Here is a 20,773-nt window from a genome sequence, read left to right on the forward strand (position 1 = left end):
AGTGTGGGTACTTGAGCTGATACCATTCGGTAGCCATAAGCATCGGCAAGGGCCCCGTGACCCAGTGCCCCCTTTTTACTTTTCATATGCTTCACTGCACGGCTAATTACAATTCTGGGGGAATTGAATATCTCGGAATAGAAAAAGCGTCTTTCTAATCGAATCGAATACTAACTGATCAGAATTGAATACTCAAAGTTTCAAATATTCGCACACCACTAGTAAAAACGAATGCAGAGCGGCGACGCATTGATGCAAAAGTGGAGTCACAGTGCTCACCTTGATGGCTTCGAAATACTGAAAGCAGTGGGCCACAGGACCCACAAGCAACCTTGGCAGCACATACTTCACTGCTAGCAGAAAGCCATGTCCAGCAGTCTTGGTAGAAAAGAAAAAAGAAAGAGAGACATAAATCGCCTGAAACATCCATATGGGCTTCACAAGTGTATGAAATCACGTGCAAGGAATCCTTAACATAGCACAACAATGCAACTTTCAACATGACGAAATCACGGACGCTATAACACATCTATCCCATTAACATTCCCCGTTCACATGCACAACAAACAAATATTCCAAAGTGAGGCAAAGCATGCAGAAGGTCACCCGAAGCGCACATAATTATGATAAGTGTGGCAAAAGAGAGACACAGAGTAGAAACAGCCTTACTGACGCATACAGCTTGTACAGCAGGCAGTTTTTGTTCATGTCATTTAACAAATAGTAATAATTTTATTTCCCATCACATGTACATGATGGCCGAAGTGGACAGTAAAAGCTGCAAACAAATTGGCAGCTTGACAAAGCTGCAAGCTCCCACTTCAGCAATGAACAGCTGGCCACTCATGCATCATTTAAATAAAGAAAATAACAGTAGTTAGACTGACACTGCCAGTGTTCCTCATTGTCATCAATGTCCAATTATTAACACGTGCAGGCAGTCTGAGGCCTCCTCTGCCATTTGGCATAATCTTGTCTCGTATTGTAACACACTGTTCATAATAGTGAACCGTTAGCAACCAGCCTCCATTTTCAGTAAATATCCAGCACTTGCGTCTGGAGCATGAGAGTGGCCGGGGACAGGTTGTTCATGACCTCGCAACACCTTGTGTGTTCTCATAGCACTGCCCGGCTGCATGTTTCCTATGCTAAGAAGGCCCTACTAAGCTTCAGCATCATTGCATGGCGACAAGTACAAGGAGGCAAAGCCTGCCCACTGCATGCACCAAAGCAACACACCAGTAACGGTGCCCAAATAAAGTGCGAAGTGTAGCGCACATTATGACTTAAGTGGCTCCAACCCACCCACCTGTAGGGAGCTGGCCACATCAGGTTTCTGCAGCAGCTCGGCCAACGTGTCTCGACAACTTCTGGGGACCACGGTTTGTGCGTAGTCATCATAGACATCAAATTCATCATACTGCAAGGAGAGGGAGGATATAGAAGAGCAATTTACAAAATTATAATCCGACTCAGGCACAAAACACAACGCTAAATGTACAGCAACACGTTAATTCAGCTCTCGTTAATTCGGAAAATTTGGACTCGTCCTCTGGTCCTGGCAGGTGTATGCATTATTTAATGCAATCAAACTCTTCTTAATCTTAACATATTTCGTCGCACATCGGGCAATTCGGACAACTCTCGGAGCTCAGCTAGTGCGGAGTACCACAAATGTGTGACGTGAAAGAGCAAAAACAGCGCTGGCATCCAACTGGAACAAAGCGGCGGAGTCGGCATCACCATAGTCATCAGCAGAAATTGTACATGACAGCAACGCCAGAACGCTTTGTGCGTTCTGGCTTTTATTCTTGCGTTTACCACCGCACTTAATACCGCGTTGGTTGCGTGCCTTCACAACTGCATAGTCGCCATCCATGATTGCGTCTATAGCCTCCATAGTTTCGTCCACAGCGGTTGCGGCAAACAGTAGTGTCATTTTGAACCAGTACACGTGTCGGCCACATGCCTTCATAACTGCGTAATGACCATCTACGATTGCCTCGATATCTTTCCGCAGTTTCGTCTGCAGTGGTCGCGGCAAACATTAATTTCATTTCGACTCGCTGGGTGCGTCGGCAGTGTGCCCTCAAAATGGCGTACTCACCATCCTTGACCACACCAATAGCGACCCCGGTTTCATCTGCAGTTGTTGCAGCAAATAGCAGTTTCGTTCGACTCTGTGCGTGCGTCGGCCGCGTGCCTTCGGAAATGCAAAGTCGCCGTTTATGATTGTGTTAATAGTGGCCGCGGTTTTGTCCGCAGTTGTTGCGGCAAACGGTAGTTCAATTTTGACTCAGTGCAAAGCTGTTGAGGATGAAGAGCACCAGCTACATCACGATGGACGGATGATCTGTTGGAAACTAGCTCACTAGCAAAAAAATTATCCGATGAGCGCGCGCCACGGCCATGCTGTGAAGGAAGTTGTGAGGCCTTTGCCACTGAGAGAGCCCATCAGTCACGAGAGAACGAGAATTGCATGTCCCGCACCGATTTCGTGCAGAATAGAAACAGAATTCGCTCATTCATTTAGTAAATAAAATGTGTTGCTGTGGTAAGCATTTCTTCATTGTTTTCTTGATACCCTCGATAATTCAACATTCGGTCTTGAGAAACACGAATTAACGAGGCTTTACTGTCCTACCACTGCACAGGAATGAAATGCAAACTTGAAACTACAATGAGTTATCTTGGCATAAGCAAGCACTAACTGCATTCTAGCCCAGAAACTCCAGAATCTGCGAACAAATCGGTGACACATGCTGGCAGATGTGGAAATGTGCCTTCCAGTTTGTTGTGTTTGCAGTTCAATCTGGCGTGACAGCACATTCAGTGAAATAAATAAGGAGACAGCCTTCATACCTCAGCCATTTCATAGAAGCAGGAACCGATGGCAGGACTCTGATTCTCGTCTGTCATTTCTACAACATCCTCGAAGGAGCCAAGGAGAGAGACACTGAATTCATACACCTCCGTGACATTGCCAAAGATGACATCCAGATCCTGAGGAAAGACAAACAGCAACAGCTCAGAAAAACAGTTTGGGACACAAAGTTCAAAAATAAAAAAATAAAAAGACTGTTCAGGTTTAAAAGCAAACTATACACTTCCCTAAACAAGGCCAAATATTGTCAACAAGCTCATTCTGAAACACACACAATGAGGCAAGACTAGAAGAAATTGCAATATGGAAGCAAGAAAGTGCTACCTGCCTAAGAAGGGGAAAAGGAAAACGCATCTAAATGAGTATGCTGGGTACCAAACTGCAGCCCTAAGTTTGGTTCTATTCGATGATGCTACAGAGCCAAATCCCATGGCTGCTGTTGAAAGCTTTGAACAGCATGATGTGCAGCTGACTAGTTCCACTAAGTTCCACTCAAAAATTGCTTTATGTCCTGTACCAGTGTCTACGGCACTGCTACGGCTGTTCAACTAAAGTGGAAATGGTAAGAAGCACATCGATTGTACTGGATTTGGCTTCAAATGTTGTTCCAACTTCCCGAACTGACCCATTGAAGCCAACCACACTAAATCTCATACATCTCATACAGAACTTTACTGAACTAAATATTTTCGTACAGCTTTTGTTCTTTCTTGTCAGCAAGGAATGCACCCCTACACTACAATGCTCGGAAACCTGAAATCCTGGAATTATGCAGTAAATTTTCACATCACTTGCTACAAGCAGCAAAGTTTTACACTTCTGTGCAGACTTTTGTTTTACCTGCTATTGCAAATGCCATTTGTGCTTTGGGTATCAAACATCACATATAGATTAATTGTTCAGTCTATGTGGACACCACCACCATGGCTCCTACAGGTCACCCCTCAGAGAGGGCCTATCCAGGTGAAACAAAGGCGCATAACAGCTGTTGCCATGCCAGGCCTAAGTAGCCCACAAGAATTGCAATATGGGCTTTGCCAATGTGGATAAATCCTCTACTGCTGCACAGTATTAATGCAGATCCAAGAATAGGACACAAGTATGTGCACACGGTTGACTTATCTAATAATCGCTGCATCTTGTTTTAAAAGTTTTTGAACCCACACTGCCTTTTAGCGACATTAGCTAGTGCCTGTTTTCCATAAACAAGTTTTAGAGGAGATGCAACTATGGCTCTGTTCTCAGAAACATAATCAGAATAATAATAATAAATCCCCCGCCGTAATGCTGTGGGCTACAACAGCAAGGGACCGGACAACTCCAGTGAAGAAATAGATGGCGAAGTGAAGGGATCACAGGACTCAGACGCTGCCGCTGCTACAACAGTTACTTGCTCATTGCTCAATGTGCCACAAAGGAACTCGACTGACCGCTAAAGATGTGCTGCGAGAGCGGCCCAGCTACATCAATATCCGAAAGAAACACCCTCAGGCTGCACATTAATAAGACTTCCAAAGATCGGACAACAGTTGAGCCCATGGCCCGCTAATGCCCTAGCTAAGACTTTGCATGCAAGGTGGAGACTGATTTGTGTTTGTAATCTTCCTCATTCTCCTTTTCATTTTGTTTACCCCACTCCCGTAAGTGCTGTGTATGTTCCTGCAGACTAAGCTGGAATGTCTTGAATTCCTGGAATAGCCTGAGCACAGTGCGATATATGAAAAAGAAAGAAAAAAAAAAAAAAACATGCGAGAAGCAATGACTATCTGGAATGTACCAGCAGATGGAGTCTCATCGATGTGCTCAGAGCTCCTATACTTTTTTGCAGGGGAACTTTTTTGTTAGACATAGCCTACAATAGGAAACCAAGCTCAACTGCTACGCTAAGCATGGCAGGGGAGCAGGACAACCCATTCGACAGTTTGAAGGTAGCACACCTTGCTCCCTGGGAAGAGCCTGTCGAGGGGCTCTCGGAAAACCTTGATGATCATGTTGAGTTCCCGTATGTGCTGCCTCTCCTCAGCAATGAGGTCCTTGACCTCCTCATCATACGAGGATGGCGGCCGGCTGCCCAGGGACTCTTCCTCGGCTGCTGCAAGGTCTTCACCATGGAACATGTCCATGAGCACCTGGACATACATGCACAGTAGACGGTACAGTCAGGGTGCGAACAGAAAAACTGTAATTGTAACCCTCCGAGGGTCAAAGATGTAAGTGTACGGCGCCACGAAGAAGTCCCAAATGGTTGATGCTGTGTATATATATGACGCCGCCTGTATGTTTGAAGAACATGGCAATTTTTCAACTTTTTGTTGCCCGGCAAGTGCTGCCACCCTGTGCGAATACAAGAAAACTTTTTTCACTCTATAGTCTCTTCATTTTAATTCCCTGGCCTGCTTATGCTGTCGCATCGGCAACTGCTCGTACATCCGTGCACAGCGGTTAGTTCTGGTTTTGTCTCGTGGGCTGTTTCTGTTTGCCACGCTAGCAAAAACTGATCGTCTATCTGGTTTCTAATCTTTCAAAGGATCACCGCTATATGCTCGCTCGTTTATTGCTCCCGGGGGTGTGATTACATCTGTTCACAGGCGGACTCTGGTATTACAAATGATGCCGCCGTATACAAACGATGCTGCCATGCCTGCATTTCTTTTCTTGAGGCCCGCAAACACTAACTGCCCCTCATAGGCGATGGGACAAAGGATATACTACTGCAAGTTTCTGACTCTGTTGGTTTTTCTTGCGTGCGCTCACGTACACCGTTCGATTATGCTATAGACATGCGCGCTGATTGCTATCCTACAAGCGAGTTGAGCGACCATTCCTTCGAGGCGGACTACTGCCCAAGTGACAAATCGGAATGCATCTATTCCAGTGTATCTATTTTTTATGCTCATTAGAAGTAACTATGCAAGCCCATCTGTATTCATGAATAAACAATGCATGTTTACCCACGAAGAAGAAGAAGAACGTAACCTTTATTATCCCTTCATGGTCACTCTAAAAAAATTGCAGAAACTTTTTTTTCTAAATGGGTCAGTCTGAAAATTTTAAATTTGCCATAATGAAATTTGACCCTGGGGAGTCGCACACGGCGAAAAAAATTGACTCTCAAAGGGTTAAGACTGCAATATCCTCAACTGGCATTCTGATAACTGTCAGTCACAATGACAGTTGTAAGTTTTCTCTTTGTTTCAGTTCAGTGCCCCACTCTTCCGAGGATTATTTAGTTGAGCTGCCAGAAAGTAATCCTGTTATTAGAAGGCATGACACTGAAGTTGCTGTACAAGGCAACCACTACTAGGTTTTACCTAAGCAGAAAACATCAGGCTTTCTTCTTTTTTAAACTTGTTGAGGTACAGTCTAACCTCGTAACAGGTGACAACAAATTGTAATTCCCTCTTGGATTCCCATAAAAAGCAGTGCACATAAAATCTCGTTTAACAAACAAACAATTTCTATAAAGAATGAAAAGCCTTTTTGATGTTCACAATTACAATTTGCTAATCATTTTACTGCAAGATGCAACTATTGATCTCCTTGTGGAGCTATCACTGCAAGGCTGTGTGAACGGCTTCCTAAATGATCAGCTAATGATGCACTCGTTTCCACATAAATGGACTAGGGTGCATTAAGTTCTTGTCAAGGTTGCACGAAAGCTGGTTTCTCCAGTAGAGTGATGCGGGGACAGATTGCATTTTGAGCAGAAGAGGAAACGGAGGCAACAAGACGCACCTTGTCAGCGCACATGGCGACCCTGCAGTCTTGGCACGTGATCTCCACATGACGGATGTTCTTGACATAGTTGCCAGTCAGCTTGAGGATGTCAGCTGCAATGTACTCCAACACAGCCACCATGTACTGGCTCACTTGTAAGTCCAGCCGGTAGCCTAGTACCTGCACCAGTTTCAAACAGCACGAAATGCCTCACAAAAAAGGACACAGAATGGGCATTGTACATGGTACAAGAAGCAGAAGGAGCGTCAGAGTGAGGAATGCTGTGCTTTCAGACTGAACGCTGCGCAGCCACTGCCACTATGAGGAAGGCAGTGTCACATTACGCTTTTGTCAGCGCTGGCAAGTGCAGACACTACATTGACATGCGTCGCTACTTGAAGCTGCAGTTTCTGAGCTGAGTTGGCAGCCGGTTCACAAACTGCAATATTCAAGCAGGAGCTGCAAGTATGAGAGAGCAGCCCAACAATAGGGTTTATTAGGTCAATGTTGAAGTGTACATGGGCTGCCCTGCAACACTTTCTTAAGGCTGCCATTTCTACTTTAATGTATACTCAGTATATAAAAGAATTAAAAGCAAAAAGAACTGATTTAACGCACACAAACCCAACCTGTCGGTCGCAGAAGGTTCAAAATAGAAGCAAAGTCGAGTCTTCCGGGCTCTGGATCCCACATTTCCCTCTCCTATTGTTTTTATGGTCACAACAGATATTGTGAGGCAGAAGTTGGCAAGCCATGTGTTCGTTGTGTTGATGGCACTGTTTCCATTGTTACAGAACTTTCTGCGTGGCCGTTGTGATGATTAGGCGATCATTAAAATGGCTGTACATTATTGTAATTTTTTCACAGCACTTGCAATATTGTGTGAACATTGTATTATCAACCAACGATCAAAGTGCCGCAAACTTATGGGACATCCCGTTGCACAAAATGCCCGAAATTGCCACGTGGTGTTGATGCCTATCAGTGCTGCCTAACAAGTTTTCTCAGCCATGTTGCAGCCCCTCTTTAAACCAACAAGGGGGCAGCACACACTAAATGCAATGTGTACGCAATGTGCGCTCCATGCGTGTGTCAAACAGCACAGACACCTCGCCGCTTACGCAGGCGCACACATGCATGAAGAGCCTCGGCAGAGCCTACCTTGTTCAGGAGAGGGTGTATCTTGTCGAGCGGCAGCACGAGAGAGGAGCGGCGACGGCCACGCTCCAGGGCGGCCTGGGCATCCCGGATGGCCCACAGGTCGATGGGGTTCGGGAACAGGCGGCGCACGCGGTCCTCCACGTCCTGCACCGAGTGCGGCCGGCCTCCGCACAGCGTCCACAGCAGCCGCAGAACCAGGCCCTCGACATATTGCAGGGCCTCCTCGGTGGCAGTCAGCGTGGGATGCACCTGGCACTGAACCTGAATTGGGGGCATGACACATTTACCAATTGCAATGCAGTGTAGACAATGCATAAACACAAATGCTAGCAGTGGCTGGCTGCCGAGATGGATGTGGGCAAACGACAACAACCTCAGTCCTTCATCTCTCACTAAATGTTTTCCAATGGCTTCATTTGAGAAACTTGCAGCTAGTATGCGGTTAACATGAGTAATTCAAGATGGCAGGGAGCAGGGGGGCTACTGCCAGGAAGTTAGCAGGTGCACACACGTTGACCCAAAATATGGAAGTTGACACAAAATATGGAACACACTGTCATTATGTGGGGCAATGCCAATGACAATGGTGGCTAAACTAACACAGCTGTGTCTTTTAATGCAACGGCTTCCTGATGCTGAGACCTCTGGGTGTCCTCTGGCATACAACAATCGCCACGACAGACTGGGAGCCAGGTTTGCTATCTACTACTGCCACTGTTGTGCTGCGTTTTTCACAATTATTACCCAGGAAGATAAGTACGCCATGACTGTTTTTCCATCGGAACCTGGAATTTTCTACAGTCAATTCACCTGTTCAACGCGACTGCCATTGCACTCTCTATTATCACCACAGCGCGGCACCACCTCAGCAGACTGTCTAGCCTCCCCACTTCCTCTCGTGGTGCCATGATATGCCTGACATTCGCTCTGTGGCCCACGGCATATTTTTCTCCGAAACCCATTAACTGACGGTAATAACAGCAGAGGCTCCACAGGTCCAACAGTTCCCATTACACAATCTTACATGTGGCTAATCCTTTCCAGCAGGGACAGTGTGCCTCCAAGTCAACAACAGGGAGACACTGTCACAACTACAAGAACATTTTGTGGCTACAGAGCTACAGCATCACTCTTACCTCCACATCATCTCGTGCTCCTCTGACGTACACAAGCCTCTAGTCCCGGTTCATACCAACATTACTAGAACCAACAACTCAGTTTAACAGCTTCCCATCCCCCCAGTACCATGTGCTGCTCGTGGGAACTGGTGGCAGTCCAACAGCACCTTTCTTCACTTGTCTGCAATGCTGTGAGCAGGGAAAATGGCTGGCGTAGTATTTTTGTGCTCAACGATTGCTCAACAAAAGCATAATTGCTAAATAAATCGGAGCACCGAGCTTAACTGTATGCAGAGACAAGCAAAGGACACGTTTGTAGCACAAACCAAGATATATTCTATGATGTAACACGCCCACTCTAAGCCATGCATGAGGCCGCTATAATTTGGCTTCTTGCATATACTTCAGTCACTTTTACACGCAGTGACATTCAATGCTCAGCAGTGAACATTTTACACAAACACCTGGAATTCTGCATCTGTTGTTCTCCACCAGGAGATATTGTAGTACTTGCTTGTGCAACTACTAAAAAAAAAAAAAAAAAAAATGTAGCCAGCCTGACAAGATGCATGTCCCGAGAAGAAATTAGAGCAAGTTTCAAGTTTCTGTGCAAATTTATTGCATTTTCCCAGTTTAGATTATGAACATCATTACAATGCACAGAAAGAATTTTGACATCAAGGAAAATGCACTGGGCCCTTCGACACAGCTCCTATTATCAAATTCAAAAATACAGGCATCAATAGACTTGTTCCCCAAATAGGCAGATAATGATGAAGAATCATTATGCATATTGAGCAGAGCAGGGTACATAGGTCAGATGCCCAAATGATCATTTTCCAGCATGTCAGTTCAGTGCAGGTTGCTGTTTGTTTTGAGCAGGAGACATGTTAAACCAAACAGAATCCAGTAGGTGGGTGGAGTTGCATTAAAGAGGTACTGACATTATATTTTTGATTGTACATTGTGTTTTCATTAAATGAAGGTTCTAGACCTCTAAACTCCAGAAAAAAAAAATAGCGACAAGCATCAGACTACTGTAAATAATTTAACGTAACATGTCTTGCCCAGCCAGTTTTGGTTTCATGTCCTAGGAGGATACTGTGTTGTGACGTCATGACACAGTATGTGGTCACATGGGAGAAGGACATTCGATATTTTGATGCTCTCTTGGTCGCCTCGTATGCTGCTACTCATTATGAGGGCCGATGATGTGGCAGCACAGAGGTCAACTGAGTAAGCTGGAGCAAGTGTCGAAACGTCGCAATTTCCTGCTCTCAAGTGACCACATACTGCATCATGACGTCGTAACACGGTAGAGACGAAACCTAAACTGGCTGTAGAAGAGCTGTTATATTAAAGGGACTGACAACGGATCGTTAAGGATCTAGTTTTTTGTGGCGCAACGCAAAGGTCACCCTCGGTAGTGTTTACACCTGCAGGAGCTACTTTCAAAAGTGCATGAATATTCTGCAAGCAGAAGTCTTCTATCTGTGCAGCCTCTAAAAAAGAAAGAGTCCCTCCTCCAGCAACACTGAGAAATGAGAGCGATGCCGATAGCCCACCTCGCAAATTGTGAAGGCCGTCCATCGTTGTGCTTTCACAGGAGTGAGTGCAACTGTGGTTAACCGCCTACATTTTGACCTTTTGAACCACTTTCGAAAATAAAAAGCTCGTACAATAAGTTTGCGTAGTCGTACAGGTCTTTCTTACATTTGTACTGTGTTTTTCCCCGAGTACACACCTACGTCACGGCTGGCTGGCCCCCGTCATTGTTATTCTGTCGATAGACGAGCCAAGCCAACTCAGCGAAAACAAAGGTGAATGCAGCGCCACTTTTCTACTCACTACGAACAAAGGCCTATCTGCACATTGTAAGTTAAAAAAGACAACTTATAACAGAAAAAACTGCCCAGAATTTCAATACTAATAAACAGACCAGGAACCGCGTACACTAATAAGCCACGTGGTAGACCTCTTATGCATCATGTTTTTGCCACATGGGGTGCCATAGGTCATTTTTCGACGAATGAAAAATATAAATCCACGTTTAAGGAGAAAAACATGGCTCGTTTTAACCAATACGATGGGCAATTTTTCCATCAGCGAGGTTATCTCAACTCATGTTCTGAGCGGTTGTCTGTCCTTTTAAATTATGTAGGGTATGCGGGGCTTGTGAATATTTTTTATGGGGTTTACAGGTTCATTTAAAGCAAAAAAATAAAAAGACTCGAAAACATCATGTCAGAAACTAATCTTAATGTCAACAAGTGCTCATTGCTATATAATATTACTGTACTACATGTTAGAATGTGCCGCTGTATGGATGGCAACTGTCTTGCTTACACGTTTCCTGCTTGGCCTGTTTGTAAGGCAGCCTTTCGTATTCTTATGCAATGAAACAGACACCTGGCAGTTTCTGATGAAGCCTCCGAGATCATCATCATCATATAGATAACCAAACATTTAGATTGTTATCACACAAGTTTCATGCAGCATTACAGCTCATGAAAGCCATATAACCCATTCATTAATGTACTTCTCATTATTATTGAAATAAGAGTTGTTAGCATGTTATCAACTCTTCCATACAGCACACCATGGGATACCATGTAAAGTAATAAAGAAATTATAACAAGAACCCCCTTTGAACTAGTCAACTTGCTTTAATTAAAAACCTAGGGAACCGTAGATTTAGAAGCATAAAAAATTGGAGTAATCCAAGTTTTCTTTTTACTGGTGGGTGAAGCAGAGGCTTTAAACCACAGAACTCTTGTTCTCAATTTTAACTTAACCCAACTAGTTACCAAACTACTCGGGTTGCGCACAAATCTGCCTTCATGATAGATCAGACGTTATATTGGCAGTTATATTGGCAGTTATATTGGCAGTTAATAGTTTTACGTTATATTGGCAGGGCCAATATAACGTAAAACTATTCCAACTGGTTTTTTATTCCAAATTCACCACTAGCCTTTCATGATAGATCAGAACGGCTTGTGCCCAGCCCATTTCGATGACCCCCCCCACCCAAGCTTTTTTGACCTACCACAGAGGGCTAATGGCAGACTGGTATGAAAACAGATTGCAAAAGTTTTATGCTATACCAGCCCTGATGCAACGAAACCTGAGAGCCAATCACACATTCGTTTTCTCTACGAAAATAGCAATCATAAGTCACCCATCCATTTAATAATTCCTTTTTTTTTTATTATTATTTCGTTCATTTTCCCCCACTGAAACATGAGATGTATCAGAAAATAAATTGCTTTTGCACATAAAGGAGGAAAAGGAAACAACTTTTCATGACCTTTTTTGCTATTGCCAAGTGGACACTGTTTCAAGATAGAGTAAACAAGCCAACAAACAGGTGCCACACGTGTGCATTACTGCGTGTTCTTATCATTTGTTTTGTGCAGCAGCAGCAGAAAAAAAAAAAAAAAAAACTAACGACTTAGACTTATGCTAACAAGTTAGCTTCTGTTCCAATAAGCATGAAGTGTTGTTCACTGAAACTTCAACACTTGAAAATTCCTTTTTTAAATAATGTGACAGTGTGTCACATCGTTAGAAGGTGCGAATTACTACAAAAGAGAAAATGCCTATATGGATGTATTGCGTAACGCAATGCACTCCTTTCACCACAACTTGCGTATTAATAATCCAAATTAATCTTGGAGGGTAGTCAACACTAGAGAAGCAGAAGATATTACTGCATAATATTCCCCATTTCGCTCTGTTTTCACTGCAGAACTCTACACACTGCCTTTTATATTATCATACGCGGCAAACTATCTGATGCCACAAACAAGTTTTTGTATAAATGTTTTTTTGTCGTATAACTCACAATATTCAGCCTTTATCACAAGCTGTAATTTAGAAATTAATTCACAAGATAAAAAAGAAGCAACGTATACCAGAACATTTATAATAAATAACTATTTCTTTAAAATGCCTAATGTTTTTCGTTCCAGGCGAGTGGAAGGCGGGAAAGGTCATTCCCTCAGTCTTCAAGTCAGGAAACAGAAATTTCCGACTAAATCCCTATCCCTATCTTTACACATTTCTTGTAATTTCATAAAACACGTTATTTAACCTCTTGATATGGATTTCCATGGACTTCAATCACTTCCTTCACGCTTTGCAGCATGAATGCCAAAAGATGCTCGACGTAGCTAGCAATCTGTCTCCGAGTTGCACAACTCGATCGGCACTAACGCAAAATTTATCTAAAGTTTATCTACATTTTACTACAGCTTTCAACATGGTTCCCTGTCGATCAACGATAAAACTCTTCATACTTGCACCCTAATATTCTAGCATGGACAAAGAATTTCTCCAAAACCACTCGCAAAATTAAGTACCTATGCAACTCGGTCTCAGTAACATCAGGTCATCCTCGGGAATGTGCCTGCAGTCTGCTTTTGTTCTCAGTATACCAATAAATGATCACTGCAAATGTCCATTACCATCAGCGTGCTTGTCAATGACTGCCTTATTTATCAAGGTGCAGACTTCCCCTAGATGGGTGCGATGTTTTGAAGAAAGCAGCAGTGAAACACAGGAGATACAGTGAGGCAGATAACCTGGGCCGTATTTATGACAACTACACTCAATGCCAAAAGGTATAATGTTTTCCTACAGCACTCCGGGTTACATTACACATGTAATAGCAGGTCCCTCAAGCTAGCTTGATCATACAAATGCTTAGGTGTAACTGTGTGTAAAGATCTGTCCTGGCATGCTGATGTTATGAGCATCATATCCGCTTCAAACATTATGCTAGCTTTCCGAGTGTCCCTTTCGCCACAGCCCATAGAGTGCTAAATTGCTACCAATCACTGTCAATCAAAATTAGCATATGCATCAGCTGCGAGGTTCATTCATTTTTCATGGAACACCTGTGAAAGCACAACCTATTACGCCTCTCTCAATGTCACTGCATTGCTCAACTCTCACTCTACCACAAGTTCTTCTGCAGTGGCGTTCATCATTCACACGCTAAGTGCACACCTCGGTGCACCAACCATCCACAGCAGGTCTCGCACCGACTTGCTCAAGCCACCACCTTTTTATCCTCATTTATTTCGCGAGTTGTCACAAGCCGAAACCTTTCTCCTGCAGTCATTGTCATCACCTTCCCCGATTCTTGCTACATCTTACTTACTGAATGCTTCCGTGACAATACTCAATTGTACTTATGTACATATTATGTACAATTATGTATATGTATGTACAATTTGTTGTTAGTAGTTATGCAACACTATGGTTATTGTTTACGTACTGTTCATGCAAAATAATACTGTGCACCACCCACTATGAAATTCTGGATATTTATGGAAATAAACTGATTGAAAACGGCATAATACACGCTGCCGAACATATTACGTCAATGGATGGACACGTCCAGTTGTGCTTGAAATGATGCTCGACCATAACAGATGCATGAAAGCACATGGTGTGCCAGTGGCACCACGTCAAAATACATGGCAGCTTCAGCATCAGACATGAGCATGCTTTACCTATTTGTAGCTTATCAACACCCTTTTTCAACCAACTGCATTTCTCCGTTTCACAAAGCCTAACAGTTAGGAATAACCAAAAATTCTCATTTGGCTGCACAGAATGCATTGAAAACTCAGTAGGCCAACCAATATATTTAACGTCATTCATTTTAACTAGAACTTCTCAGTGTTCAAGTAATCACAAGTCTACCACATACACAAAAACACACTGTGCTACCTTGTGCATTTCGCCTCCCAAAAGTGAGCGACTTGTACCACACACTCAGACACAAAATGTAGTGAAAATGTCTCTCGACTGCCATTCCCTGCTACGAGATAGTAATGAAATGAAGGAAGCAGACAAGCCAAGAAATGCAAAGAGTAATAATGCTGCCTCTCAAAACCGTAAATATTTGCGAAGCTGTGCAATGCATGAGTGTCCTAAATGGCATGAAACGTATTTTGGCCATAATTTTAGCGTACGAATCGCTAAAGGTCAGTGCATCTGTTCCACAACATTTGATCTCCGCCACAATGCATTCCTTGCGGCTGCACATGTATTGGCTGCAATCTCTGCATGCAGAGCAGACGCATAATCGGGGTGCTGTCCACCCTAAAATTACAGCCACGATGGAAATTATTCCACATGGTCCTCACCAACACCAAGGTAGAAAGTTCCCATTAGTAATTTTTGTATGAAAACTTTACGGACACTGGGGCCGTGACAAAGGAGAAGAAAAGGGTCCTCGATTCACGTACGGGGGAAGGCAGGAGATAAAGATCGCCATTCGGCACTGGCCGTAGGCAACAAGAAAGAGCCCTCGCGCACGGAGGATAGCTTGTCTCCTCACAAAAATTCTTTAGGACATTGCTTTAATCCCACCTACTACAAAGTCCTCTTTGAAAATTATTTGTGGTAGACTGATCCTTGGATGGCCCTTTACAACTCGTAGCATAAAACGAAACTTCAGATGGTGCCTAGTGAGGAGGGGAGGCCTTTAAAAGTGTAGCATGAATACATAACGATGGCACTCACATGTGAACAGACATGGCACAATTTTCACTAGGTGGCACAAAACGATTTCAGAGAGCTCAACACCATTAACTGACAATGGTAAATCTACCATCTTCATTTGAAAGTGTATACACCCCTAGAGCAGCGAATGCAATTGGCATGAAGCCTTCTGGCAGCATTTTGGTAGAAGGCATTGCCTTCTTTTGAAAGTATGCATGCCTCTACAGCCATTTAAAGACTTTCTAAAGTAAACAAAACTTTTTTGTCACTGGTGGAAGCTGAACCCATCGTGGCTGGGCTTTCACCAGTGGAAAAGTGTCTTTTCTCCCATTTTAGTCAATTTATTAACAATACGAAAATTACAAATTCAAACCTTAATTTTTAATTATATGGTTGAAAAGAAAGTTAATTTTCCTTGACTTAAGTGTTTGTTGTCTATTACGGCACTAATACCAGTAATATGAAACAGGACTGACAGCAACCACCCTAAGCTGAACTGCTCTAAAGTAGACGTCTTTCCACCAAGTGTAAATCAAGCAGGTTGTCACATTAGTGCTTGTATGGCTACCATGTTCATCAATGCACCTCCAGTCATAAAGCTCACAATTTTAAATTGTCTATGTCACTACATAGTCCGCATGTATCTGAGATGGCCTGTATGAACTGTGAACAAAATGTGTATGCTGACTTCGAAGCATCAACCAGTATAGTACTGTTCATTCCATGATCAATGAGAGGGCTTCCCTGTTTACATGCCTCCACATGAGCAGGTAATCATGCAACCAGGATGAAGGTGTTGTTTCTTTCTCTCTTCTTTGGCCAGGATGTGGCAGTGATCATAACCACAAAATAAGTTCTGACGTCAAAATTTGCAAGGCAAAGGACAAGATGGCTTTCAGAAATTGGACAGACATCTGTAATCAGGGATGTTCAGTTTTAGGCTCGGCCACTCCACATCACTGCATTATGTGAAAATGTGTTTCCTTGCAGTGTTGTGGTAAGAGGTTGAAGCATGAAACGAGAGCCAAGATATTCTCGGCAACATGGCATCGATTTAAAGTATTGTTTACATATGGTGCTCGTCTGACGCAAGGAAGAAATTTCAGTATATCATGGTCTAAGAATAGAAAGTGTACGACTCTTGGTGGTCACAAATGTCAATACTAGAGAACTAGCATACGTGAAAAAAAAAAAAATTCTTGCAGAAAGTACTGCGTATCCAAACTAGAGCATTAAAAACCGCACAACACCTTTCTAAACGAAATCGCGTCATGACATCCGAAGTATCTCAAGTGCATTTACACGCCTATTGCTCATAATTTGTAAAGGAAACTTCGTTTTTGTATGTGCAATCCCAAAGGATGCATTTGCGCTCATGGATACTTGCAGATAGAATTCTGATAAGGTACGAGGCCTAAAGGCGTATTCTGTCAGCATCGCCAACGGGCTATGATAACACTTCGGTGTCCGCGCAGTTACTACACCGTGCGACGCAAGAAATGAAGACACTGAAACTCTTCTGCGAGCAAAGAGAGAAGCTCAATCAGGCGGACACCTTGCGACGAAAAAACTTATCTCAAATAACAAATATATAAGGTGTGACCATTTGCTGCTTAGGATGGACGCGCGAGCGCCGCTCAGATAAAGCCCACCAGCAGCTTTTTGCCAGTGAGGAAAACGAGTTCCACTGCGTGCCAACGGTGTTGTCAGGCGTGATGTAGCGCACCGTTTACACCGCGCGTGCAACCAGCAGCACGGACCGGACAGGGTGCCAAACAAGGTTGCGCCCCGCGTGAGCTCGCAGTGCACTGCACTTGGCCGTTCTTTGCGCCGCGCCCGTTGAGCCCCAGCGAACGCGCAGCTGGTCCGTGGGGCGCGAGCAGCGCAGTGACCGCGAGTGCACGCGCGGGGACGCCGAGCCGCACGCACAGCTGTTTGATGGTTTCTCGCAGCAGCACTGCGCTCACCTTCTTGAGCGCTGCCACCAGCAGACCCTTCCACTTGGACGCGATCTCCTGGCCGTCTACATCCAAGTTGGAGTCCGCGTCCCGGACAGAAAACATGTCGCAGGAGTCAGAAGCTCGGTGGCTGCTCCATGTCGGCCTCGAGGTCGCGGCCGCGGGTTCGAAGTCGCACCGACGGTCTGATTAGGCCTAGGCCTTGTTGCTGTCTCGAGCACGGTCGACCCCGAGCGCGATAAAGCCGAAGGGTGCGGCGGCGTTCTCGCCGCTAGCCATGGCACGCCTCGGTCCGATCTCTGCATAGGCTCCACATCACCGTGCTGTGTCGGCAGGCTGGAAGCACTTCTGTGTACGCTTCCCGCAATAAACACACAAACACAAAGCAGATCGCTGCGCGTCCCTCAAGATGCAGCCAATGTAGCGATGGTGAGGAGGGAACGCTTGTTTCGCTTTTTTGTACTTGTTTTTGAGTGCAAGCAGGCAATCAAGGTTTGCCGTTGTCTATTCCCCGAGCCGGAGCCAGACTAGCCAGACGAAAAACCGGCCGTCGATGGCGCAAGCAAGCGGCCGGTCAGGATCGTTGTCCAAGAAAATAAGTGGTGTCCACATGGCACCCCCATGTGTCGGTTCCCGCAAAGTATTAAAATCGTATCTCAAAGGCCATACTTTTGTGTACAACAAACGCAAATCATGACGTCATAGCTGCCATATAATAAAATTATTCATGGCAGTCATGACGTCACCGACATTTAATTTTTTTTTGTATGATGAAGGAAAGAAACTTGCCTTCCTCTATGTTTTCCCGCATGCTATCGAAAGGGTGTACCATCTTAGGTGTGCTTTCGCGCATAAACTAACTTTCGCGCGACGGCTGTTGCAGCCGTTATTACAACAACGCATGCAACTGCGGAACGCCGTAATCTCGGAGGCAATGCAAAACGTCTTGCACAGTCAAAACGTCGAACTAATATGAAGTCAGGAAGCGTTCAATGTGAATATAATGCTTCATATTACTTCTGACGTACTTGCTTACAGCCAAGCAAAGCCATGACGCAATGAAGAGTAGTCATAACTGGTCATAACATTTATTTCGTCCTCGCTTTGATGCTACGTCTCATTTGTTTCCATTACTCTGAATTGCTCTGAAAGCTGTCCGGGGTTCTGCGAAGAGAACATGTGGACGCCAGCTGGCGACTCTAGCGAACGACGTGACGACGTTTCCATTTCTTTAAGCTTTAAAGTGATAACGTTTACGCGCAAGACACCTCATGGTCACATGTCACGATAGGAATACAAGGGACATACCGCTGGGATGAGCGAAACGCGCGAAATTTGAATCGATGGTTTAGCGTAGGTAGCGCTAAGAGAAACACGGACAAATGGAAGACACGTAGAAACACCTAGTCACAGGTGCTCGTAGCTTACCCAGGCTTACCTTCGTTACAGAGGTATGTAATGAGTTGGTACAGGTGGAATAAAGGCAAGTGGGAGGGAGAGGAGGAGGAGGGCTCCCGCTTACATTAATATAGTAACGTTGGCTCCCGCTCTGGATCCGCTAGTTTCGATAGAACGTAACGCTATGCTAAAATTCGCTATGAGCGCGCAAAGTTGCTTTCTGGAGCTTTTCTCATTCAATATATCCGCGACGCATGTGTAAGTTATCCGCCTATTTCACTTCTCCAGAACGAAATCGAGTTCTTATCAGTGTGGACTCGCCAGAATCCCTGCGCGTTTCATTTCCTCTTTCTGACGCTCTTTGTGAGCCTCGACTGTAAATAGCTTCCAGCTCAATAAACACTTGGTTGTTTCTTCAGCACTGTCGTACGTACCTCACCTTCTACATGTCACGTCTTCAGTGCTGTCTTTTGTTCCTTGAAAAGAACATATTTCGCATTTAACAAGCCAGTAACGCCATGGGTGCTTTTCAAGTGAGAGCGGTGCTTTTGTGAATGTGTACCAGGAGGAAGATCCGGAGTAGCAACGGAGGTGAAGGGGAAGGGGGGAGACAGATAAAGAACTTACAGTGAAGACAAACAACCAGAAAACTGATCGGCAAATATTTCGTTAACGGTGTGGACAGCGAAAAGGAAAATGACGTTAAGTAGCTGTGAAGCTTGACAGCAGGAGCATCGGAAGCGAGGGGCAGGGCTCAGTTTCCCCCTTTTCTAATCTTCAGCTTCCGTTATTCTCACGCAGGACAGACCCCCCCCCCCCCCCCCCCCCCAAAAAAAAAAAAAAAAAAAAGGGAACAGTCCGTGTTTTCTTTCTTTCTTTCTTTTCTTTTTTTTCTCGCATCATTGCTGACGGGACAACGGATGTGGCAGGTGGCGAGCAGTTCACATTGTGCTTGTGATGGGTTGAAAATGATTCGCACGATGTTAAAGAGGAATTTATTGGACTGTATTGCCTGCCATATACTGCAAGGATGACACGCTGCTCATGGCGATAAAGGACGTCCTTCTTCGTTTTGGGCATGATGGAGCGCTTTACGAGGTCATTATTTTGACGGGATGCCTCCAGAAGAAGGTGAGTGGCGGTCACTTCGTTGTGAAGGTCGCGCCCAGCACAGCTCGGAACAAAACCGGGACAGAATTAATCCTTCGTTATACGGGTAATTTCATTGTAGACGCGTTTGTCGTAGAAGGCGCTCGAGTATACGATCACTGCGCCAGCCATTCCTTAGATCTGGTCCTACCAGAAGTCGGTCGAAGCAGCAGGATAGTTGCAGAAGCGCTCTCCGCTGTAAGAGACATGTCAAATATCATTTCGACTTGACACCATTCAAATTATATTCTGACGACGCCATTCATCAAATACCATTATGACTGAAACAACAACAACAACAACAACAACAACAACAACAACAACAACAACAACAACAACAACAACAACAACAACAACAACAACAACAACAACAACAACAACAACAACAACAACAACAACAACAACAACAACAACAACAACAACAACAACAACAACAACAACAACAACAACAACAACAACAACAACAACAACAACAACAACAACGTGTATAAGGGTGTATAGTGCTTCCCCCGTGCATGAAGATGCACAAGAAATGCCTGCCAAGATAGTCAGTCTTTTGCCCCTTTGTGCAACGCGCATGGTCAGTTAGAGCTAAGTCTATATAGAGCACTTTGTCGAGAACTATAGCAGAGTTTTGATGCGATCTAAGAGCTGCTCCAGACTCCGGTCCAGGTCAATCAGAGATGACCAGAGGCCAATCATGAAACGATAGTAACAGTTGCTTCATCAGTTCGAGGCCAATTTCGGGTTCGTGTCAATGAAGTTGTTCGGGCCTTGTGAGCAAGTTGCCAGGTCACTTTAGTAGGTTAAGCCCAGCGCGTCTGGAACAAAGCAACCAGCTGCAACGCTGTGTCCTGCGATGTTAGAAC

General features: G+C 44.5%; 1 protein-coding gene across 1 annotated transcript in view; it reads right to left on the minus strand.

Moving 5' to 3' along the window:
* LOC119458600 (son of sevenless homolog 1-like) overlaps positions 1-17,910 on the minus strand; it is a 57,413-nt gene extending 39,503 nt beyond the window's left edge. The window contains 7 exon segments of the mRNA XM_049670274.1: positions 280-378; positions 1,310-1,420; positions 2,863-3,003; positions 4,822-5,013; positions 6,620-6,781; positions 7,763-8,023; positions 17,367-17,910. Coding sequence (XP_049526231.1) covers positions 280-378; positions 1,310-1,420; positions 2,863-3,003; positions 4,822-5,013; positions 6,620-6,781; positions 7,763-8,023; positions 17,367-17,462 — 1,062 coding nt within the window. The 5' untranslated portion in view covers positions 17,463-17,910.
* Positions 17,911-20,773: the final 2,863 nt, after the last annotated feature.

Source organism: Dermacentor silvarum, chromosome 7 (assembly GCF_013339745.2).
Source record: "Dermacentor silvarum isolate Dsil-2018 chromosome 7, BIME_Dsil_1.4, whole genome shotgun sequence".
Taxonomy (NCBI): Eukaryota; Metazoa; Arthropoda; class Arachnida; order Ixodida; family Ixodidae; genus Dermacentor; species Dermacentor silvarum.